Raw genomic sequence first — 21,580 nt, forward strand, 5'->3', positions numbered from 1 at the left:
GCATTGTACTGCAACATTATTCATATTATTCATCACTTTTTGCTGTATGGTGCTGATTCTTTTGTACTCCAGGACATGCAGAGGACAGAATAGTACAGAGAGGTCAGTTCAGCGCTATATGTAATCATCAGATTCAAATGTTATCAATTCCCACAATCCCAAGGACCGTCCTTTCTACGTTTACGATGTGTGTCCCTGTTGCAATGCACACACTTCTGTCTGTGCTGTGGTTCCTATTACACTGAAGGGGCTGGGGAAGCGGCGGTCTTGGAACAGTAGCTTGTCGATGTTGCATCCTCCTTTTCTTTTTCCATCGCCTTTTCTTGTAAGAAGTGACAATGAAGTTCCTCTGCAAGGTGAGCCATGAACACTCTTCTGTTCTCTCAGTGGCCCCTGTACTTGCCTTGTACAGTACATGTGCGTTGATCGCCACCAGGTCAGGCATATTGTAGCACAAGCGCAACCGGCCTCCTGCGTGTTCCTTCTCGCACTGAATAAGCTCACGCCTTGTGGTGCACGATGTCAACACTGCACGGAGAAAAAAAGAAAGAGAGATATATATGGGACATTGGGTGTAAATTTATGGTACTTGTAAAAGTTAGCTTTTTTTCAGTTTTATTCTCTCCGTCACATTCACACCCCCCAACGATCTGACCCTAACTAACAGTGCCAGCATAAATTTAAACCCGATCTGATGCTGTTCGTTTTCAAATAATATTGCATTAGTGCGATGATGTTTTCTGATTGGTACTATTCGGGTCATAAAATGATTTCTTCAAAATGTCACATATATTGTCTTTCTTTTGTGCCTGGTGCTGCGTTGACGTCCTGCACCAGAAGGCGTGAGCTTATTCAGCGCGAGCAGGAGCACACGGGTGGCCGGTTGCTTGTGCTATAACACGCTCGACTTAGCATCGATCAACGCACATGTACTGTGCAAGGCAAGTACGGGGGCCACTGAGAACAGAAGAGCGTTCGTGGCTCACGTTGCGGAGGAACTTCGTCATCACTTCTTACAAGAAAAGGTGATGAGGATGCAACACCGACGAGCTTCTGTTCAAAGGCATCCGCTTCCCCCAGGAAAGCAAACTGAGTGAGCGTCAGGCACCCCTTCAGTGTAATAGGAACCACAGTGTAATAGGAACACACAGAGAGAAGTGTGTACATTGCAACGGGTACACTTGTCGTAAACGTAGAAAAGACGGTCCTTGCATGTGTGTGAACTGTTAACATTTGAATCTGATGATTGCATATAGTGCTGAAGTGACCTCTCTGTACTATTCTTTCCTCTGCATGTCCTGGAGTACAAAAGAAACAGCAACATGTGGGGACGGGCAAGATCGGGGGAAAAAAAAAAACACGCGGTCACTGATTACAAACCGCAAGATGTTATGCGAATGAATATGAATAATATGAATAACGTTGCATCAATGCCACAATGTTTTCCGAAATGTACAATACAGGTCATAAAATGAGTTATTCTAAATATCATATATACCTATGTCTCTGTTTTTTTTTTTGTCAGTGCGGCTTTGCCATCATACACCATAAGGCGCATACTAATTCAACATGAGCAGAAACACTCAATAAAACTGAAAAGAAAAAAAAAAAAAAAATCAAGTGACGGTGAGATACGAAGAAAGCTGATTCACCAGCGTTTGTGTGTCAGCTTTTATCCATCCAGATCAGAGAATTTCCAGTTCTTTTTTCTCAAACCTCCACTCTCATCTACAGTTATTCCCAGTTTCATATAACAACTAACAGCGTCAGATCCCTGGGGGGGTGGTAGTATGTATCGTGATCGTGACTGAGAGAATAAAAGTGATAAAAAAACGCTAACTTTTTATAAGTTCTATAAATGTACGCTGGTCATTACAGACGGAAACCAAATGAATGTGTGTACTGTATAATATTAACAATAGGTTCTATTCAATAAGGGCGCGCTTCAAAAGGGCGACCTCGCCCAACTGACGTCACCCTTTTTGTGCACACTCTTATTGAAGGATACCTTAACAATAAGAGCAGCTCACGACTCAAAACGGTGAATATACGAGGCAGTCCGGATTGAACCGGGGACTCTTGATTATAAGTCAGCAATTCTTACCACTGTGCCACAGAAGCTGTTGTATCGTCCTTGAACCTTTTGTGAAAGTGTTTATTTGATCTTTGTGTACGTTTTGTCATTTATTACTAAAATATGAAAAACGTTTGTTTTAACGATGTGTTTACACAGATTATTGTAGAAATGGTGCACACATGAAATGCATGTGTTCTAAATAATGATCTATTATTTCCATTCTAAAACTCCAGCACTTCACTCCCAGATAATCAAGGCTGGAACTGGGAGAACTTTGTGGCCATTCTGCGGTGGTGGGGGGATGGAATAGCAGGCTGCTTGTCTTGATCGGCACACTTACAAGACAAAAGATGCTGACGGAGAAGTGCAAAGGGATTTAAGGTGGGCTGGATTTAGTTTTTTCATAGGCTTTGGTAATTCTAGTGTTAAGGCCACACTGTGCTGCTCCCTCCACCATGAGGTTGAGGTTTTGGATTGTGGTGGTGTGTATTTCTGCCCGAGAAACGCTCTTCATAGGCCGTTCCGTTCTAATTCAACAGAGGTCTTACATCCTCATTTTTGATTTGGATGAAACATCTTACATGAATTACACCAACCTTCTAGAGCTCAGATTTTTGTTTTTTTCTTAATCTTCATTTGAGATGGAGGCAGTGCAAATAAACAGTCTAGTTCCTATAAAAGCTACATGGGTTAGCTGTAGCTCATTGGGAAGCCCAGACCTTCAATGGTGTGGTTAACTTGGATTATATTTCAATTTTGACTTTCAAGGATGAAGGCAGAATGCATTTTATTGATTTTTATTAAAACCAAATAACATTCCATTTACAAACAAGTCAAGTTTAACATAACTAGGTACGAAAATATCAACTCCCACCCAGGAGAAAGAAAGCTAGGCCAACAGAGTAAAATATGTAAATAAGTAAATGAATAAAATAGAATTTAAAAAAAAAAAGGGGAGAGATTCCACTTCCTCAATTTTAAATGCTTATTCTAAAATATTATTGATCAGATCCTGCCAGGTTTTGAAAAAGTTCTGCACAGATCCTCTAAGAGAGAATTTAGTTTTTTCCAATTTCAAATACTACATAACATCAGTTACCCACTGACTTAAAAGAGATGATTTAGACTTATCGTGCTCAACTGGAAGAATCCTATGTGCCAATATTGTGTTAAAGGCAATCAGTTTGTTTGTTCTTCTCCACTTTAAGACCCTCTGTGAGCCCACTGAACACAGCTGTTAGTGGGTTAGAAGGCAGTGTGACTCTGAGGCCCTCGGAGAGGCATTTCAAGATTTTAGTCCAACAGAATGCGTTTTTTAACTAATTTTGGTTAATAAAAACCAGTAAAGGGCATGCAGTAGCAAGTCTTTTGTTTGTTTTACTGAAATACACATTTCATCCATCCTGTGGATGTCATTTTGTGATACCCCCCCACCCCCTTTAAAATCGACATTTCTGCTTTATTTTTGCCATCTATGTTGCGATTAAAGTCAACATGTTTGCTTTATTCTCTTAGTTTATTTTGTCATTAAAGCATAATTTCAAAAACTTCATCTTAAAATCAATGTTTAATTTATTATATTTTCTCAAAGTCCGTCATAAGTTAATGTAGCACATTAAATGCTTTGTGTTAAGTGTTCCCCGACCCAGTTGTTAATCGCTACGTGCTTCTAAAACTGACTTCCTCCACACTAAGAGGAGCCGCAGGTTGCAGTCGCAGCACAAAATACATTCACTTCATGATATTCCTGCTCTCTGAACATTTAGAATACGAAGATAAATACTTGATATCATTTTCATGACGAGATGCATATAATAATCGCAGTTCTCTCTATATATCACTCCTACACACCTTCCAGCAAGATTTTTCCACCTCCACCTTTTGAATAGTCCATTTTCTTCAGCCCGGATATAATTCTGGGCTTTTGTCCCCATGACTTCCGGGCTATGGGTGAGACATGACTCCCCAGGTTCTCTGGTAGCAACCACGGCACCCAGCAGGGCTGTGGTATTTAACTCCATGTCCCATAGTGCCCTGCAGGAATCCGGGGCACCGTTGCAGTCCAGGGAAGCTGCCATCTAGCGTCTTGAGGGAGGCAGTGTCCTAAAAAAACTGCCTTCCCCCATCCTTCAGTCTCGGCCGTGACCCAGTGGGGTTGAGCTAATGGCCGTCAATTACAACACACGGACCATTGCAGCTATTTGGCCCCAAATGTTACAAAGCCTTTTTGTCATTTTAACTATTGAGTTAATGGCATAACAACAGCAAGTAACAGTTTAGATAAGCATCCTGCTCCACACATATACTGCGTGTTAAAACGCTTTCCAGGCTATGCAGAAATTAGAAATCCCCATAGTGCCCCAGCAGGGCTGTTAAGCTGAATTCCAGATCCCATGATGCCCTGCAGGACTCCGGGGCACTGCTATGCTGCAGGGAAATCGCCATCTAGCATCTTGGGGTAGGCAGTGTCCAAAAGTAGTAGTAGTCCCCTATCCTTCCATTTTAGGGGTGTCCCGGGTGGGTTGAACTGGCTGGCCATCTCTCACACCCCCTAAGACTAATTTTTCTTCCACGTTATTCTTTCTCGCTCTTTGTCATTTAATCACCTTCTGTGATGTGGCTGACTTTCAGCAGGTGGCTCTGCTCTTATTCTTCTTCCTAGTAGGGTGTTCATCGTTAGGTAATGGGCTTCTGCGGTTTGTTTGACGCTCAGAATGTGTCTCTGCTCTTTTGTTTTCTTTCTGCCTTGTCACGTTCTTGATCCTTTAGATGTAACAAACACATGAGGATAGGTCACCTTGCCGAGGGTTCCATTACCTCAGATCGTTTGGATCTTCAGGATGTATCTGGTCATGAGACTGATTTGAGGTTCTAGCTCAAGTAGTCCATGCGTAATCATGTGTCAGACAGACCCTCCCTTTTTATGTATTGTATGATGGTAAACTGATTCTTTTTAGTTTTGTACTGTCATTAAGAGCATGTGACCAATAATCTTGTCGATTGGGTCTCTTACATGTGATCTGTTTTTATGTTGCTGTTTGAACCTCTTGCCTACAGCAATTGTGCTCAAGTGGTGAGTAGTTGTAATACAAAAAGCAAGGTGAATGTCTTTCCATGTGCAACTTCATTTTTACAATTGCTTATGCTTTTAAAATGTATCTATAGCCATAGCAAGCATTTATTTAAACTTGTAATTCTAAATGAGTTTTATAGGGCAGAGGGTTGAAAACTAATCTTTTATGTTTCTTTTTAAACTTCACACAGGAGGCAAACCTCACTGCTGTTCTGAGTGTGGCAAGCAGTTTTTTGACAGGAGCACCCTGCTGAGACACATTAAAATTCACACCGGATTGAAGCCATATTGCTGTAATGAATGTGGCAAACCATTCTCGCGAATGAGCAATCTGCAGAGACACACAAAAATTCACACCGGAGAACCCCGTGAAAAGCTCTACAGCTGTTCTGAATGCGGCAAAAGTTTCTCCCAGAGGAGCCATCTTCACCGTCACAAAATCATTCACACCGGAGAGAAGCCATACTGCTGTTCGGAATGTGGCAAGAGATTCTCACGAACCACCAGTCTTCAGAGCCATCAAAGAGTTCACACAGGCGAGAAGCCGTATTGCTGTTTGGAATGTGGCAAACACTTCTGCGACAGTACGACGCTTCAGAGACACGCGAGAATTCACACGGGAGAGAAGCCATATTGCTGTTTGCAGTGTGGCAAACAGTTCTCCCACAGGAGTACTCTACAGAGGCACACAAGAATTCACACTGGGGAGAAGCCATATTGCTGCTCTGAATGTGGCAAACAGTTCTCCCGCAGGAGTAATCTTCGGGTGCACATTAGAACTCACACTAAGGAGCGACCATATTCCTGTTCGGAATGTGGGCGAGGATTCTGTCACAGGAGTCACCTCTGGAGACACATTAGAATTCACAACGAAGAGAAGCCATATTGCTGCAATGAATGCGGCAAGAAATTTTTGCGAATGAGCCATCTTCAGAGCCACACGAGAATTCACACCGGAGAGAAACCCTTTTGCTGTTCTGAATGCGGCAAACAATTTGCACACATGATCAGCCTTAAAAGACACTCTGCGGTTCATACGGGAGAGAAGGAGTAAGTTGGTGGGTGAAGAAGGAAGAAATGGAGGAAAGGAGTAAATACTCAAATCTATGAGTAGCTTTCATGTGGGTGGGGGAAGCTTCATTTATTTTCAAGATCCATGCACAATCTCATCAAGATAAAACTAACCTTGTAGTTTTGAAAAAGATTTCAATTCATACTGGACCCTTGTTCCCCGGAATTAAAGGTGTCCACCCTTTGTCCCGGCACTAGGGTAGGTGATGGCGATAGCAATAGTGCAAAAGGGAGAAGACCTCCAATGTGGTGTTAGCCTCGATGAACAGTGTCGTAGCCTCGATGAACAGTGTCGCTGGCTCCCCCCCGAAATGTGACAGTCAAGGACACAATAGCTTCACTCGAGTAATAAATTAAGAGAAGTGGACACAATCCAGGGGTCATGTGGAGATGAAGAACAGATCATTGACTGGTACTTTGATGGAACAAATCCAGAATGCCTGCCTGGAGGGCTCACACAACACGTTAATCCCAGCATCCAAATAAAGTAAAATAACTGATGCTAACCCAAGATCTCTAATAGCGTTATTAAAGCTCGAGTCATTTATCATAGTGAAGCTTCTTGGCGATTCTGCAAATTTGTTTTTTTTTTTTTTTTTAAAGTTGTGAACCTTCAAAAATAGTGACATCTGGTGGTTTAAAGAAATTATTACAGCCCTGAGCTCGAGGTGGACAGTGGAGGGAAGCGCACATAGGAGCTCTTGTTGGTTGTGTGTGTTCGTTTTGATCTTATTGTGTTGCCATTAAAATCAGGCAATAAATGGACATGTTAGTATAGGCGGCAGTTTTGTACAACAACGTTTAAACGTGTTGTCCAACTCATGTAATTTGTTGCCATTCTGAATATTGCAGCACCGTATGAGTGCTCACCTGTGCTCAGTCCCTCTCATTGTTTCCGCCACTCTTTCCGGTAGCTCACAGTCCTTACAATGATGGCCCACTGTTGTCACATCCATCCATTCTCTAACCCGCTGAATCCGAACACACGGTCACGTGGGACTGCTGGAGCCAATCCCAGCCAACACAGGGCACAAGGCAGGAACCAATCCCGGGCAGGGTGCCAACCCACCGCAGGACACACACACAAATACACCAAGCACACACTAGACAGTAGATTTTAATTCATATGTGACTTTGGCAGGCTTCCCTACTGAAGCTGCACAGGTGAATGATGGGATGCCAACTCATTCTGCTGGCGACTCATTTCCAGGCTGATGGAACTGGGCAGCGCTGTTATGATTGCAATGAGAACTGAGAGCCAGCGAGCAGCGCCGCGACCCAACAATGCAGTTTAAGCCACCACTGAATTACAATTGTGTGACAACTTCATGTCGAGGGATGTTCGCTGTGAGGTCATGTGAAAGATTAAAATGTTTCCCATCAGTTTATATGGAATGATCACATCAAGGGGCAAAGAGAATCCTAACAGGTTTTAGGGAATGTGCTTGTGGAACTGGGCACTGGGGTGTGAAGAAATGTGCCGACAGTTGGCTACACTGGAGTACTGATGGCACATTTGTAAATTTCAGTACAGACGCATAGTATGGCATGGGATTTACTTTATCGTCGAATAGCAATTTGCACACTTCTGGACTGCATGTTTACTTCAGTATCCTACCTGTATGAAAGGCAGGTGGTGTTTCACATTCTCTTCCATAGCATGTTGGACAGCACAAAGCTTTAAAGCAGTCTGAGCGCTGCGGGAGCTTCAGGGACATTCGAAGCTTAGACGTCACCCGTTACGTGGTAATGAAGCTACGACACAGACTGTGGCATGCTGTGACATCCCGTCCCTAGTTATTCAACAAAAGTTGAGGCAAGTCAAGATACTTCCTTACCTTGTGTGTTGATGGGAGTCGGACGACTTGCTAAGCAGCAGATCCGAGAATTTAAACAAGTAGACCAATAGAGAAGAAATTAGAACACTCTAGACGAGAACAGGCCATTCAGCCCAACAAAGCTCGCCAGTCCTATCCATTTACTTCTTCCAAGAAAACATCAAGTCGAGAAGAAAGGACAACTGGCAAGAGCACTAATGTAATGGGATATCTGCAACCTCGTGTACAGTAGACCAGGACCCTACCTGTGTGTGTGTGTGTGTTGGATTGGTGTTGTATTATTGTCAGACTTTCCGTGGAGACATGACATTGTACTGAGCCCATCTGATGTTAAACTTCACTCGAGTCTGCACATGCGTGTTGTTTCTGTGCGCTCGGCATGTTCTCCCAAGTTTCTTAGCTTTTCCCTCCAGGTACTGTGGTTTTCTTCCCACTTTGCCAGAGACATACAAGTTGGCAGTTCCATTGGCACTGTGTCAGTGGGCCCTGTAATAAACTGGCAATCCTGTCCAAGGCTTTGGTCTTCCTGCAGGTATTGATTAAACTCTGCTTTATTGTGTATTCAAGACCCAGGTTACTCCAACACATGGCAGTATTTAAAGCTTCATTTCAGCTTTGGTCCACTGCTGCTCAGTCTTTCGATACGAGTGACTTGTCTCTAAACTCAAATGTGTTTGTCTAGACAAAGTCTATTATTAGTAGTAGTATTTACGTTTTTGCATTTGTTTCCCGTACCACCACCGGCCACACCAATGGGCTGCTAAACTCAAACGTTCATCCTCTCGCTCACTGCACTCACAAGATCGCTTCTTCAAGTGGGAAGATGTGTGGGTGACTAAGGTAGGTGCGGACCTGACACGCTTCAGGCTCTCGTCACAGGTGTTCCTACTTGCCACTTTTTTTTGTCCTTTCAGATGAACCTTTTGCTGTTGTTGTCTTCTTCTTGTCAGGGCAGATATTTCCATTTCATGTGTCATTGCTTGTCTTTCTGTTGCGTCCTCCCTTTCTAAAAAGCATTCAGCAGGTGATTCTGTAACACTTAGTAATAACATCTGCCTCTTGGTCACTTTGCATTTCATTTTATAACTCTTAACTGATATGGGTTCATTTCTGTCCGGCAACAATCTGCCTGATCCACTTCAATCTGGAAGACCACTGGGTCACTCAATGGAGGCTGCACTTCTTGTGCTCTTAAATCTGCTCCAGCTGCTTCTCTCTCCTTTGGCCTTCTATTTGGCTTTCTAGCCCTCCAACCCCGCTCGGCTTATCTCTTCCCTTGATAAACTCTGTGGTTCTGCTTTGGTCCTACCTCTTGAACTGATCCTTTCGTGGCTCTTGGTCTAACTCCTTGTCTCCTCCACATATCCTTTGAGGCACACCTGAAGAAAGTTTCAGCACTGGGTCCACTTCTCATTTCTCTCTACAATTGTTCCTTGGGTAATTTTCTCATGGCTTCTCCTACCACTACCTCTATGCTGATGGTGTGTAGATCTTCCTGTCATATCCCTCTTATTACCCACAGGTTTCAGCTCCGGCTGTCTCTCTGCCGTCTGATCATGGATGAACAATCATCACCATAAACCTAACTGTTGACAGTCAGATTTGACTCTAAGCATCACCCTTAAAAACAATTAGGCAACTCGGCGTGACTCTGAACCTCTTGGTTTCATTCATCAAACGTGTACTGCATCTTCACTGACCCTGCTGTTTCTTTTTTCATAAAATTCCTCACTAATTGCCATGCAATTCTCTGTTCAGGCTCTGGTTCTCTTCTGGCAGGACTTCCTTCAGCTGCCATCAGACCTCATCAGCTCCTTGGCTGATGTTCTCTGTTGCTTGTTTCACTCCTGCTTACTTCTCTGCTTCACTCTCTCCATTGGATTCCAGGAGCTGCAAGGATCCTGTTCAAAACTCTTTTCAGTGCCCATGTTTCTCTGAATGGCTCAGCTGCTCCATATCTCCACTTCTGTGGTGTATCCATATGTCCCTTCAAGAAGTCTCCATTCTACTTCTGCCCATCTGCTAACCACCACTCCTCTCAACAGACATGCTAGGATGGGACGATTTCTCTCCATTCTTGCTCCAGTGCTGTGAAATGATCTCCCTTTTGGTTATTTGAACTGCGCCCCATTTACTTGCCTCTTCATGAAATATTTTGGATCTGCTCAGCTTTTCTGTCCTACAAGATGGCTGCTGTTGTACTAATAAAGAGTTTAGGGTACGGATTTGTGGCATAGTCCAGTGGCAGGTATATCTGGGTGGTGGTTGTTGTTCTCCCTCTTGCTCGGTTTTTTGGTCATTCTTGGTACCTCTTGATGCTTCACCTTCTAGTCAGTTTTATAATTTGCTTTGTAAGTCACCTTGGATAAGGGGTCTCAACTCTTTTGTTAGTACAACAGCGGCCATCCTGTAGAAGAGGAAAGCTGGGAGATCCAAAACATTTCATAAAAAGGCAAGTAAATGGGGTGCAGTTCAAATAACTAAAAGGGGGGAGATCATTCCACAGCACTGGAGCAAGAATGGAGAAAAATCATTCAGTCCTGGCATGTCTGACGTGAGGAGGGATGGTCAGCGGAATTAGAATGGAGACTTCTTGAAGGGACGTATGCTTAAACCACAGAATTGGAGATATGGAGCAGCAGAGCCATTCAGAGAACCACGGCTCCAGAAAAGAGTTTTGAACAGGATCCTTGCAGCTACTGGACAACCGTGCAGAGACAGAAGTGGGAGTGAAGAGAGCAGCAGAGAACATCAGGCAAGGAGCTGATCAGAATACCTAATCTAAAACTATTCATCTCTTGTAAATGTTTGTACCTAAGAGTTCCTGCTGTTTCTTGTGTTTAAAGGAAAACCCCTCCCAAAACCACTTTTTTTCTATACCCACTGTACATGGGATAAGAGTCCCCTCTTTGAAATATTGCCATTTATTTTGCTTTATAGCCTTAAATGAAAACATACAACCCAATATTTTTTCCAGCTTTACTTCCTCAATACAACCTCTAAAATCCAAGTGAAAGATATCACAGCTACAGTTCAGAAGAATTTGACCTACTGAGATGAATAAAAGATCACCCCCTCCTAAACTCAATCAGATGTCAGTGCCCAGCATTTCCATTGCGGTTCCTGGCTTCCTTCCACCTGTGATCAGTTGTAATGCGTGTGATTAGTGAAGCTGTTCCTGGAGCATTCATCCCCTTACTTGGTAGTGCAACTGTCAGCAAACAACTGACTAGGGGTGGCCAGCCACTTTCAAAAGATCTCAGGGTTAGAGCTGTGGACTACACTAGGATGAGTGAGAGTTGTGGACTTTCACTTGGATGTTAGGAGATGGAGACAAAAAATCTCAAAGGCTTTATCAATCCGAAGAAGCCCAGTAAAGTCCATCATTAAGAAGTGGCATTTGATACTAGGCGGACCCTCCAAACTGGATGGAAGAGCAAGGAGGAAACTGGTAGGAGAGGTTACCAAGAGGCCAATGGCCACTTTGAAGGAGTTACAAGATTTGATGGCAATGAGTGGTCATTAATGGTGTGCGTGTGACAACAATTTCACAAGAGCTCCACAATGGTGGCTTGTTTGGGAGGGTTGCACTTCTCAAGAAAGGCCACATTAAGGCTCGTTTGATCTTTCCCAGAATGCACCTTGAAGATTCTGATGCCAAGTGGAAAAAAGGTCTTATGGTCAGAGGAGACCAAAATCTAACTATTTGCCCTCAATACCAAACAGTCCACCAACGCAGCTCACCATCCACAACACACCAAATCTACAGTTAAGCATGGAGGGGGCAGCATCCTGTTGTGGGGGGCCTGGGGCTCTCGTTATGGAAGAAGGAAAAATGGATGGGGCAAAATACCATCAAATTCTGGAGGAAAACCTGCTACCCTCTGCCAGAAAATTGAAGATGGGCAGAATGTTCACCTTTCAACACGACAACGACCCGAAGCACACAGCAAAATGGACCACACAGTGGCTGAAGGAGAAAAAAGTGAATGTTCTGGTGTGCCAGTCAGAGCCCAGACCTAAATCACAATGAAAATCTGTGGAAAGATCTGAAGATAGCAGACCACCAACGCTCACCATCCAATGTGACCGAACTTGAACAGTTAAACTGTAAAGAAGAGTGGGGGGAAAATATTGAGTGGGCTCAATCTAGATGTGCAAAGCTGATAGAGAAGAATCAACAGACTCAAGGCTGTCATTAAAGCACAAGGGGGTCCAAGAAAATGCCATTAACATTGGGGGGCTGATCCTTTATTCACCTCAGGATTTCTTGTTTTTGATTTGTTATCATTCTTCTGAACTGTAGCTGTGATATCTTTCACTTGGATTTTAGAGGTTGTATTGAGGAAGTAAAGCTGGGAAGAAATATTGGTTTGTGTGTTTTCATTTAAGGCTGTAAAGCAAAAAAAAGGGGAATATTTCGAAGGGGGGGGGGGGGTTCTTTTCTATTCCCACTGTAGTTGGTAATGATGGTTGACAAACATGTTGTCCTGGAGATAACAATTAATGATACAATGGTGTATCCATCAGGGGCCTCTCTCTCGCTCGGCGAGATGTGTTTCTTGATTCAGAACAGACTAAAGCCAATGCCATCCTTTTTGTAACCATGGTGGAAATAATTACAAGAGAAAAAAGGGTACAAAAAGTGGCGATATTCACGTTTAACTTGATTGAATAGAAAACATTACAATGTATACGTGCAGGTAGGAGTGAAACCAAGGGCCATCATAGCCAAGTGGGAGAATGCTGACAACCAGATGTCCCAGCGGGTAGGAATATTGACGTCATGGAGGTCTTTCACACTTCGTGTGGGATCCTTGTCGTTCACAGCCCTCCATTCATAGAATTCTTGTCAGAGATGGGGGTGGGCTGTTTATTTCTGGACTGAGCCCAAATAGCATCTTCACCTGATCTCATCTTGTATCGCAGACTTTACAACACAGTGGGCAAGCAGACATCAGCACTTTATAAAAGAACCTGTTTGTGTGTCCTTCACACGTTTTCTGCCCATCTCTCTTGCCTGCACCTTGCAGTTGTCATTTGTCCCTCTCTCTCTGACTGTCTTTCTCTTTCAGCTGAATTGCACAGCTTTGAAAAAAAAATGTCACAGATTAAATTGGCACAAAATTACCTTCTTGCTACAAATGGGAGCCAATGAGGAACAACAGCAAATAATAAAACCTCCACCACTCTCGTGTTACATCATTCACATGTCATTTATCTGGCTGTGCAAAAAAAACACTTGTATTTTTTTCTAAAATATTGCTAAATAAATAACCCCAGAACATGAATCTAGTCCATAATCATGAAGCCTTCTCCCGCTTTTCAACTGAAGACAAGGCTCCTGGACAATAACTGAGGGGGAAACACTTTCTCTGCCATTACTACAAACTAATTGTGATTGTGAAAATCCAGGTCAGGTTCACACTCCCTAGTTGCTATCGGGAGCCACTTGAACCCCAAACCGTACCCGGGGAGGTGCCGGGCGTATGAGGACACACATGGCCAGTCAGTGGTCGGTGCAAAGTGAATCACAAGCAAAGCAAAAAAAAAAATCTCCAAACACCACTGTATCAAAGATCTTCAATAAAGAATCCATAAAATCCAAGTGCAGGTTAAAATATTCCATGGAAACGAAATTAAAGGCAAACATTGTGTTTAAAAAAAGAAGTGTGAGCCTTGACGCGTTTCCTTAAAAACTAAAGTCTCCTCGGCTTATCTTTAACGGATTCCTTAACAAGAGGAGACTTCCACCAACATGCGCAGACAGCCCTTTATAAGCCAGCTTGGGTCCTTGTTGCTTCTTTAGGATGCTCAGCTAGTGATGAGAAAATGAAGCCCCGTGAAGCTTTGAGGTTTTCTTTCTATTTGTGCCGAAAAAGATTCGAAGCTTTGACGCGTCACCCCAGTATGAACAGCGACATCTGGTGGTTAACTGAGGTCAAGGCAAGCATCTCAAGAGCAAGCGAACAAGTGAAGCGCCACTTCAGCCTCATATCACCAGTAGAATTCAGAAAAGTCCCTGTTCGTTTTATTCTGCTAAGGTCCTCGTTCATTTATACTACCGGTATTTAACTTTTGAACGCCATTTCCCGCTGTTAGTCGCCATCTATCAGCAAAAATCTCCAAATCGCTCACAACCCAGCACCTTTGAATGAGAATGATGGATTTTATACAGGCTACCTTTTAATTTAGCGCCACAGCTGCCAAACCGATGAAACGCCGTCAAACCAATAAAGCGCGCTGTGAAGCACTGATGACGTTCGAAGCTTCTAACGTCACTGGTCACGTGATAGCGGTGTTTTTACCCAAGCTCCGACACGGTTATCCGACTCACTAAGCTTCTTCAGATTGACTGACACAAGCTTCCACGCTTTGGTATTATGTTCCCATCTCTATGCTCAGCAGGAGCGCACACCACCCCCCATTTTGAGATCACGCTTTCTCGTCCGCCCTGCTCATATTACACCGACGCTGTTCCCTTTCATTCCTGCCCTCTCCTCATTGTTTTCCTATCCCCCACCACGCCGTGCGTGCTCCCTCTACAGCCGCGATTGGATGCTAGCGCCGTCCTCGCTCTGCTCTGAGATGTGAATGCAGCATCCGCTCGCGTTTGCACGGGAATGCGCAGTCAGCCTCGGAGCTGCGCGTGCTCGCTCACACGTGCTCCCGCTCGAAGTTAGCGCGCGCCGGGACTCGAGATTATTTAAACTCTCATTTCGCCACTGTCCTTTCATCACAGTGATAACATAGAAATATCTTCTTTTGAGTGCGGTATTCTTTTAAGATGATGACCAATTTAATGTATGACCAGCACAGGGAAATGCCCATTTAAATAAAATGAGTACAATTGAAAGTTTGCCTATTTCAATCACGCCGTGTATTAAGGAATCTCTGTTTATGGGACATTCTAGCCGATGTTATGTTTTAATATATGCAGTTTTAAATCCTACTATTGATGCCAGCTCATATTTTTAGTGACTCGTCCCTGTCTAATGAAACTTGTTCAGCGCCTTCTGAATATATTAAAATGTCCACACAATACCTGGCCAGAGTTGTTCTTCTTTCAGCTGCTCCTGTTAGGCCGCAGCGTTTCTCAACCTTTAAGTATCTGCGACCCGACTGTTCATAACAGTTTTAATCGCCCCCCACCCCTAACTTTTTTTGAAATAAGCCCACTAATACCAATTTGTTCTTTTTTAATGATATATCATAGATGCATATTTTATTATACCTACTTAACTTTTATCGACATTTATCTAACTCTATTTATTTTTCTAGTATCAGAATGCAGTTTAAGTTAATTTGTTTTGGTTTCAATAAACGTATTTTTCATATTTTTGATTCTTGTTTTCTTAATTTCACATCTTCGCACCCACCTTTTTGTTACTTCGTGCCCCACTAGGGGGGGCCTGCCCCACATATTGAGAACCACTGTGTTAGGGGTTGCCACAGCGTGTCATCTTCTTCCATATTTTTCTGTCCTCTACATCTTATTCTGTTACATCCATCACCTGCATGTCCTCTCTCACCACATCCATAAATCTTCTCTTAGGCCTTCCTCTTTTCCTCTTGCCTGGCAGCTCTGTCCTTAGCATCCTTCTCTCAATATACTCAGCATCTCTCCTCTGCACATGTCCAAACCAATGCAATCTCGCAACTCTGATGTTGTCTCCCAACTGGCCCACCTGAGCTGACCCTCTAATGTCCTCATTTCTAATCCTGCCCATCCTCGTCACACCCAATGCAAATCTTAGCATCTTTAACTCTGCCACCTCCAGCTCTGTCTCCTGCTTTCTGGTCAGTGCCACCGTCTCCAACCCATATAACATAGCTGGTCTCACTACCGTCCTGTAGACCTTCCCTTTCACTCTTGCTGATACCCGTCTGTCAGAAATCACTCCTGACACTTTTCTTCACCCATTCCACCCTGTCTGCACTCTCTTTTTCACCTCTCTTCCACAATCCCCATTCCTCTGTACTGTTGATCCCAAGTATTTAAACTCATCCACCTTTACCAACTCTACTCCCTGCATCCTCACCATTCCACTGACCTCCCTCTCATTTACACACATGTATCCTGTCTTGTTCATACTGACCTTCATTCCTCTCCTCTCTAGAGCATATCTCCACCTCTTCAGGGTCTCCTCAACCTGCTCCCTACTCTTACTACAGATCACAATGTCATCAGCAAACATCATAGTCCACGGGGACTCCTGTCTAATCTCGTCTGTCAACCTGTCCATCACCATTGCAAATAAGAAAGGGCACAGAGCCGATCCCTGATGTAATCCCACCTCCAACTTGAATGTATCCCTCACTCCTACCACAGACCTCACCACTGTCACACTTCCCTCATACATATCCTGTACAACTCTTATGTACTTCTCTGCCACTCCTGACCTCCTCATATAATACCACAACTCCTCTCGAGGCACCCTATCATATGCTTTCTGCAGGTCCACAAAGACGCAATGCAACTCCTTCTGGCTTTCTCTAAACTTCTCCATCAACACCCTCAGAGCAAACATCACATCTGTGTTGCTCTTTCCTGGCATGAAACCACACTGCTGCTCACTAATCATCACCTCGCGTCTTAACTGAGCTTCCACTACTCTTTTCCATAACTTCATGCTGTGGCTCATCAATTTTTTCCCTCTGTAGTTACTGCAGTCCTGCACATCCCCCTTATTCTTAAATATCAGCACCAGTACACTTCTTCTTCACTCCTCAGGCATCCTCTCCCTTTCCAAGATTCCATTAAACAATCTGGTTAAAAACTCCACTGCCATCTCTCCTAAACACATCCATGCTTCAACAGGTATGTCATCTGGACCAACAGCCTTTCCATTCTTCATCCTCTTCATAGCTGTTTTTACTTCCTCCTTGCTAATACGTTGCACTTCCTGATTCACTATCTCCACATCATCCAACCTTCTCTCTCTCATTCTCTTCATTCATCAGGCTGCCCAACTTTCCAGAGTTATTAGCACTCTCAAATGCCATTTATTTTTTAACAAAGCTGCGTCTGTAGATTTTGCTCTGCAGAGGTACTGCGTCTGCACTTCTCCACATCCACTCTCACTGGGTGACCCCCTTTCTCTTTGTATACAGTCATATAAAAAGTTTGGGACCCCCTCTTAGCCTGCATAATAATTGACTCTCCTTTCAACATAAAAGATAAGTGTGGTATGTTTTTCATTTCCTAGGAACATCTGAGTACTGCGGTGTTTTCCAAAGTTTTTAGTGACGCAGTATTTAGTTGTATGAAATTAAATCAAATGTGAAAAACTGGCTGTGCACAAATGTGGGTCCCCTTGTCATTGTGCTGATTTGAATGCCTGTCACTGCTCAATGCTGATTACTTACAACACCAAATTGGTTGGATGAGCTCAGTAAGCCTTGAACTTCATAGACAGGTGTGTCCAGTCATGAGATATAAAGGTATTTAAGGTGGTCAATTATAAGTTGTGCTTCCCTTTGACTCTCCTCTGAAGAGTGACAGCATGGGATCCTCAAAGCAACTCTCAAAAGACCTGGGGCCTCATGTATAAACGGTGCGTACGCACAGAAATGTTGCGTACAAACGTTTCCACGCTCAAATCGCGATGTATAAAACCTAAACTTGGCGTAAAGCCACGCACATTTCCACGGTAACTCATACCTTGGCGTACGCAATTTCTCCGATCGGTTTTGCAGACTGGCGGCACCCAGCGTCAAAGCAGTGCTACTGTTCTTGTGTGGTCACCCTTTCTTTCTTAGATCCACATTCCTGACGCTGCTTTATAAATACACTGAAACTAACTGCATATTGTTTATTAGTGTAATGCATCTGATTGTAATTAACCTGCAGCAATATAATGGTCCAGGGAATAGCCATAGTATTCCAAATACCAGAACTGCTTTAGCGTTGTTACCCACACTGCATCTTCTTCTTCTTTCAGCTGCTCCCGTTAAGGGTTGCCACAGCAGATCATCTTTTTCCATATTACTCTCACTGCACCACTCGGAGTATTTATATCACTGTATCTGAGTGGGGAATCACAGCAGCAGCTGAAATATCGGTATACAGCAGGAAGCAGACGCTGCCTCAGCCATGGCAAAACGCTTTATAGAGACTTCCCAGTACGGACTTCGCGGTTTAGAAAAGGTTTCATCCCAAGAACTCTAAACGCACTCAATCAGTCCATCAAGTGCTCCTTATATAACTGTTTACTTATAAGTACAATCACCTCACTGTAAACTTGCACTACAGTTATAATATTGCACAACCTGCCCCACTTTATAAAGTGCGTATTTACATATGATGACGGTATTCATTTTTAAGATGAAATGCAGCAAAATATGTTGATTATATTATACAGATAAAACTTTAACTTCATTTAAATAATCTGTATTGTTAATAATTAAACATGTGAGGACACGGTGCCGCAGCGCTAGCTAGCTCAGGGATTGTTCCTGCATTGCGTTGTATTCTTGCGCTGACGCAACACTGGAAAGATAGACGGATTGAATAATTAAACATTTACTACGAAGATATTTCAATGTTCCTTAAAAGTTTTGAAGAATCGGCGTTCTAAGCTTACAGATGGCTTAACGTCTATTACAGAGCTGATTGTGTGGCGATTGGTCATTTGGAGAAAGAAAAGTAAGGACAGGAATTGGAGGTTAGTACGTTTGAAAGAGACAGTACTGCTGTGATAAATTATTTCATCGAAGGTCGCACATGGCGCAGCAAGCCTCTTGCGTGAGATATGAACAAGCACTGCGCCACCGTGTTCCCATGTTTAATAACATGCTTTCATTCATATCATCATGACAATGATATCACGTATACATCTCAGTATTTTAATTATTCAGAGAGCTGTAATATCACGAATGTAATGGATTCTGTGTCGGAGAATGAGAAAGAACGGAAGCACGTAGTGATTCACACACATAGAGCACATAGAAGATCAAATACAGAACAAAGCATTTAATGTGCTACTTGAGAAACTAGTAAAATAAACGATGTTAAGATGAAGTTTATGATGTTCTACTTTAATGGCAAAATAAACTACGTGATTAAAGTGGAAATTTCGAGATTAAAGTTGACATTTCGTGCTTTTTTCCCACTGTGTGCCTATTTTTTTGTCTGTACCCTAATAAGCTTTCATATGACACTCAGACGGTGGGCTACAACTCGCCTTTTCACAGCGACTTTGATATGTGATTTCTTTTTTATTTCGGGCACTGTGCGAGTTTGTGAAGTTGAGCCTTCGAGTTTCTCCGACACTCTGTCACTCGATCAACTTTCTTTTGTTGATTATACCACTGTTTAAACCAACAAATAGTATGTTTTTCCTTTTCCTCCACTTGGTATTCACTGAAATTCTTATATCTTCCCCGTGCTTTTCCCATTGTCTTTTCACAGAAGGCTATTTATATTGATTTGCATATTGAAAGAGGCGTAATTCTGGGAGGAGTTGGGGCGGGACAGAAGGCGCGTGCACGTGCGTTACTTTTCACGCCGATCGGGATTTATGTAGTGGAAGAACGTGAAAGTTTACGTGCGCACAGATTCCTGCATCTGGATTTTCCTGTGCGTACGCACAATCCCGCTTTTGTGCTTACGCCATGTTATAGTGTGAGTTCTACGCACGCCGTTATACATGAGGCCCCTGAAAACAAAGATTGTTGAGTCTCACGGTTTAGGGGAAGGCTACAAAAAGCCACCTGAGAGGTTTAAACTGTCAGGTTCAACTGTAAGGAATGGAATCAGGAAATGGAAGGCCACAGGCACAGTTGCTGTTAAACCCAGCAGGTCTGGCAGACCAAGAAAAATACAGGAGCGGCATATGAGCAGGATTGTGAGAATGGTTACAGACAACTCACAGATCACCTCCAAAGACCTGCAAGAACATCTTGCTGCAGATGGTGTGTCTGTACATCGTTCTACAATTCAGCGCAATTTGCACAAAGAACATCTATATGGCAGGGTGATGAGAAAGAAGCCCTTTCTGCACTCACGCCACAAACAGAGTCGCTTGTTGTATGCCAATGCTCATTTAGACAAGCCAGATTCATTTTGGAACAAAGTGCTTTGGACTGATGAGACAAAAATGGAGTTATTTGGTTATAACAAAAAGTGCTTTGCATGGCAGAAGAAGAACACCGCATTCCAAGAAAAACACCTGCTACCTACTGTCACATTTGGTGGAGGTTCTATCATGCTGTGGGGCTGTGTGGCTAGTTCAGGGACTTGTTAAAGTCGAGGGTCGGATGAATTCAACCCAATATCAACAAATTCTTCAGGATAATGTTCAAGCATCAGTCACAAAGTTGAAGTTACACAGGGGATGGATATTCCAACAAGACAATGACCCAAAACACAGTTGGAAATCTGCAAAGGCATTCATGCAGAGGGAGAAGTACAATGTTCTGGAATGGCCGTCACAGTCCCCTGACTTGAATATCATTGAAAATCTATGGGATGATTTGAAGCAGGCTGTCCATGCTCGACAGCCTTCAAATTGAACTGAACTGGAGAGATTTTGTATGAAGAATGGTCAACAAGACATCCATCCAGAATCCAGACACTCATCAAAGGCTATAGGAGGACAGCGTCTAGAGGCTGTTAGATTTACAAAAGGAGGCTCAACTAAGTATTGATGTCATATCTCTGTTGGGGGGCCCACATTTATGCACCTGTCTAATTTTGTTATGATGCATATTGCATATTTTCTGTTAATCCAATAAACTTAATGTCACTGCTGAAATACTACTGTGTCCATAAGGCATGTCATATATTAAAAGGAAGTTGCTACTTTGAAAGCTCCCAAGAATTAAGAGGGGGTGCCAAACATTTTCATATGACTGTAGTTTGGGGGTAATGAACTCAGGCAAGAGGAAACATCCACCAGTCTTACCTGTCTAAGTCTTGCATGTAAGAGACAGCACTCCTCAGAGACACACGAGTGTTACAAGGAGGACCTTGGTACCACACTCTTTTATATGCTCTTCAGTTATATCACAGTTCCAAGCGACTCATTCCATGAGCACAAGACCTTTAACATGACTGGTTACATTCAGTTGTTAATGGGATACAGCAGAACCGTGATAACCCTTGAATGGTCTCAACTGACCCCACTCAGTGACTTGTGCACCTCATTTCTCAGCAGTCCATTTTTAACTGGAAGATCGGTCAGTATGTGCGATGGTGCCCTTCCTCAGATGTGGCAGTTTCTTTCTTCCAGACAGAAGACTCCTCTTCTTCCTCTACTTACCACAGGTTCCTATTTAGAGTTGACAGGGCTGTCCGCTCACTTGGCCACAAGAGCGTCTGCAGTTTATTCTTAGCTAAAGACTTGATTAGTGCCACCGGTTACCACTTTTGAAGCCGCTTTCAGTAAGCACTCTGCTTTGACATTTAATTGCGTGTGCTTTTAAAATGTATAGTGGGTACGGAAAGTATTCAGACCCCCTTCAATTTTTCACTCTGTTATATTGCAGCCATTTGCTAAAATCATTTAAATTATTTTT

The 21,580-nt window shown here is 43.2% G+C and overlaps 1 protein-coding gene across 1 annotated transcript in view; it reads left to right on the top strand.

The window, feature by feature from the left end:
- LOC114669285 (zinc finger protein 665-like) overlaps window positions 1–6,779 on the top strand; it is a 53,075-nt gene extending 46,296 nt beyond the window's left edge. Inside the window, exon 6 of the mRNA XM_051936022.1 lies at window positions 5,342–6,779. Coding sequence (XP_051791982.1) covers window positions 5,342–6,204 — 863 coding nt within the window. The 3' untranslated portion in view covers window positions 6,205–6,779. The remainder of the gene's footprint in view (window positions 1–5,341) is intronic.
- Window positions 6,780–21,580: the final 14,801 nt, after the last annotated feature.

The sequence above is a fragment of the Erpetoichthys calabaricus genome, chromosome 1, assembly GCF_900747795.2.
Source record: "Erpetoichthys calabaricus chromosome 1, fErpCal1.3, whole genome shotgun sequence".
NCBI lineage: Eukaryota > Metazoa > Chordata > Cladistia > Polypteriformes > Polypteridae > Erpetoichthys > Erpetoichthys calabaricus.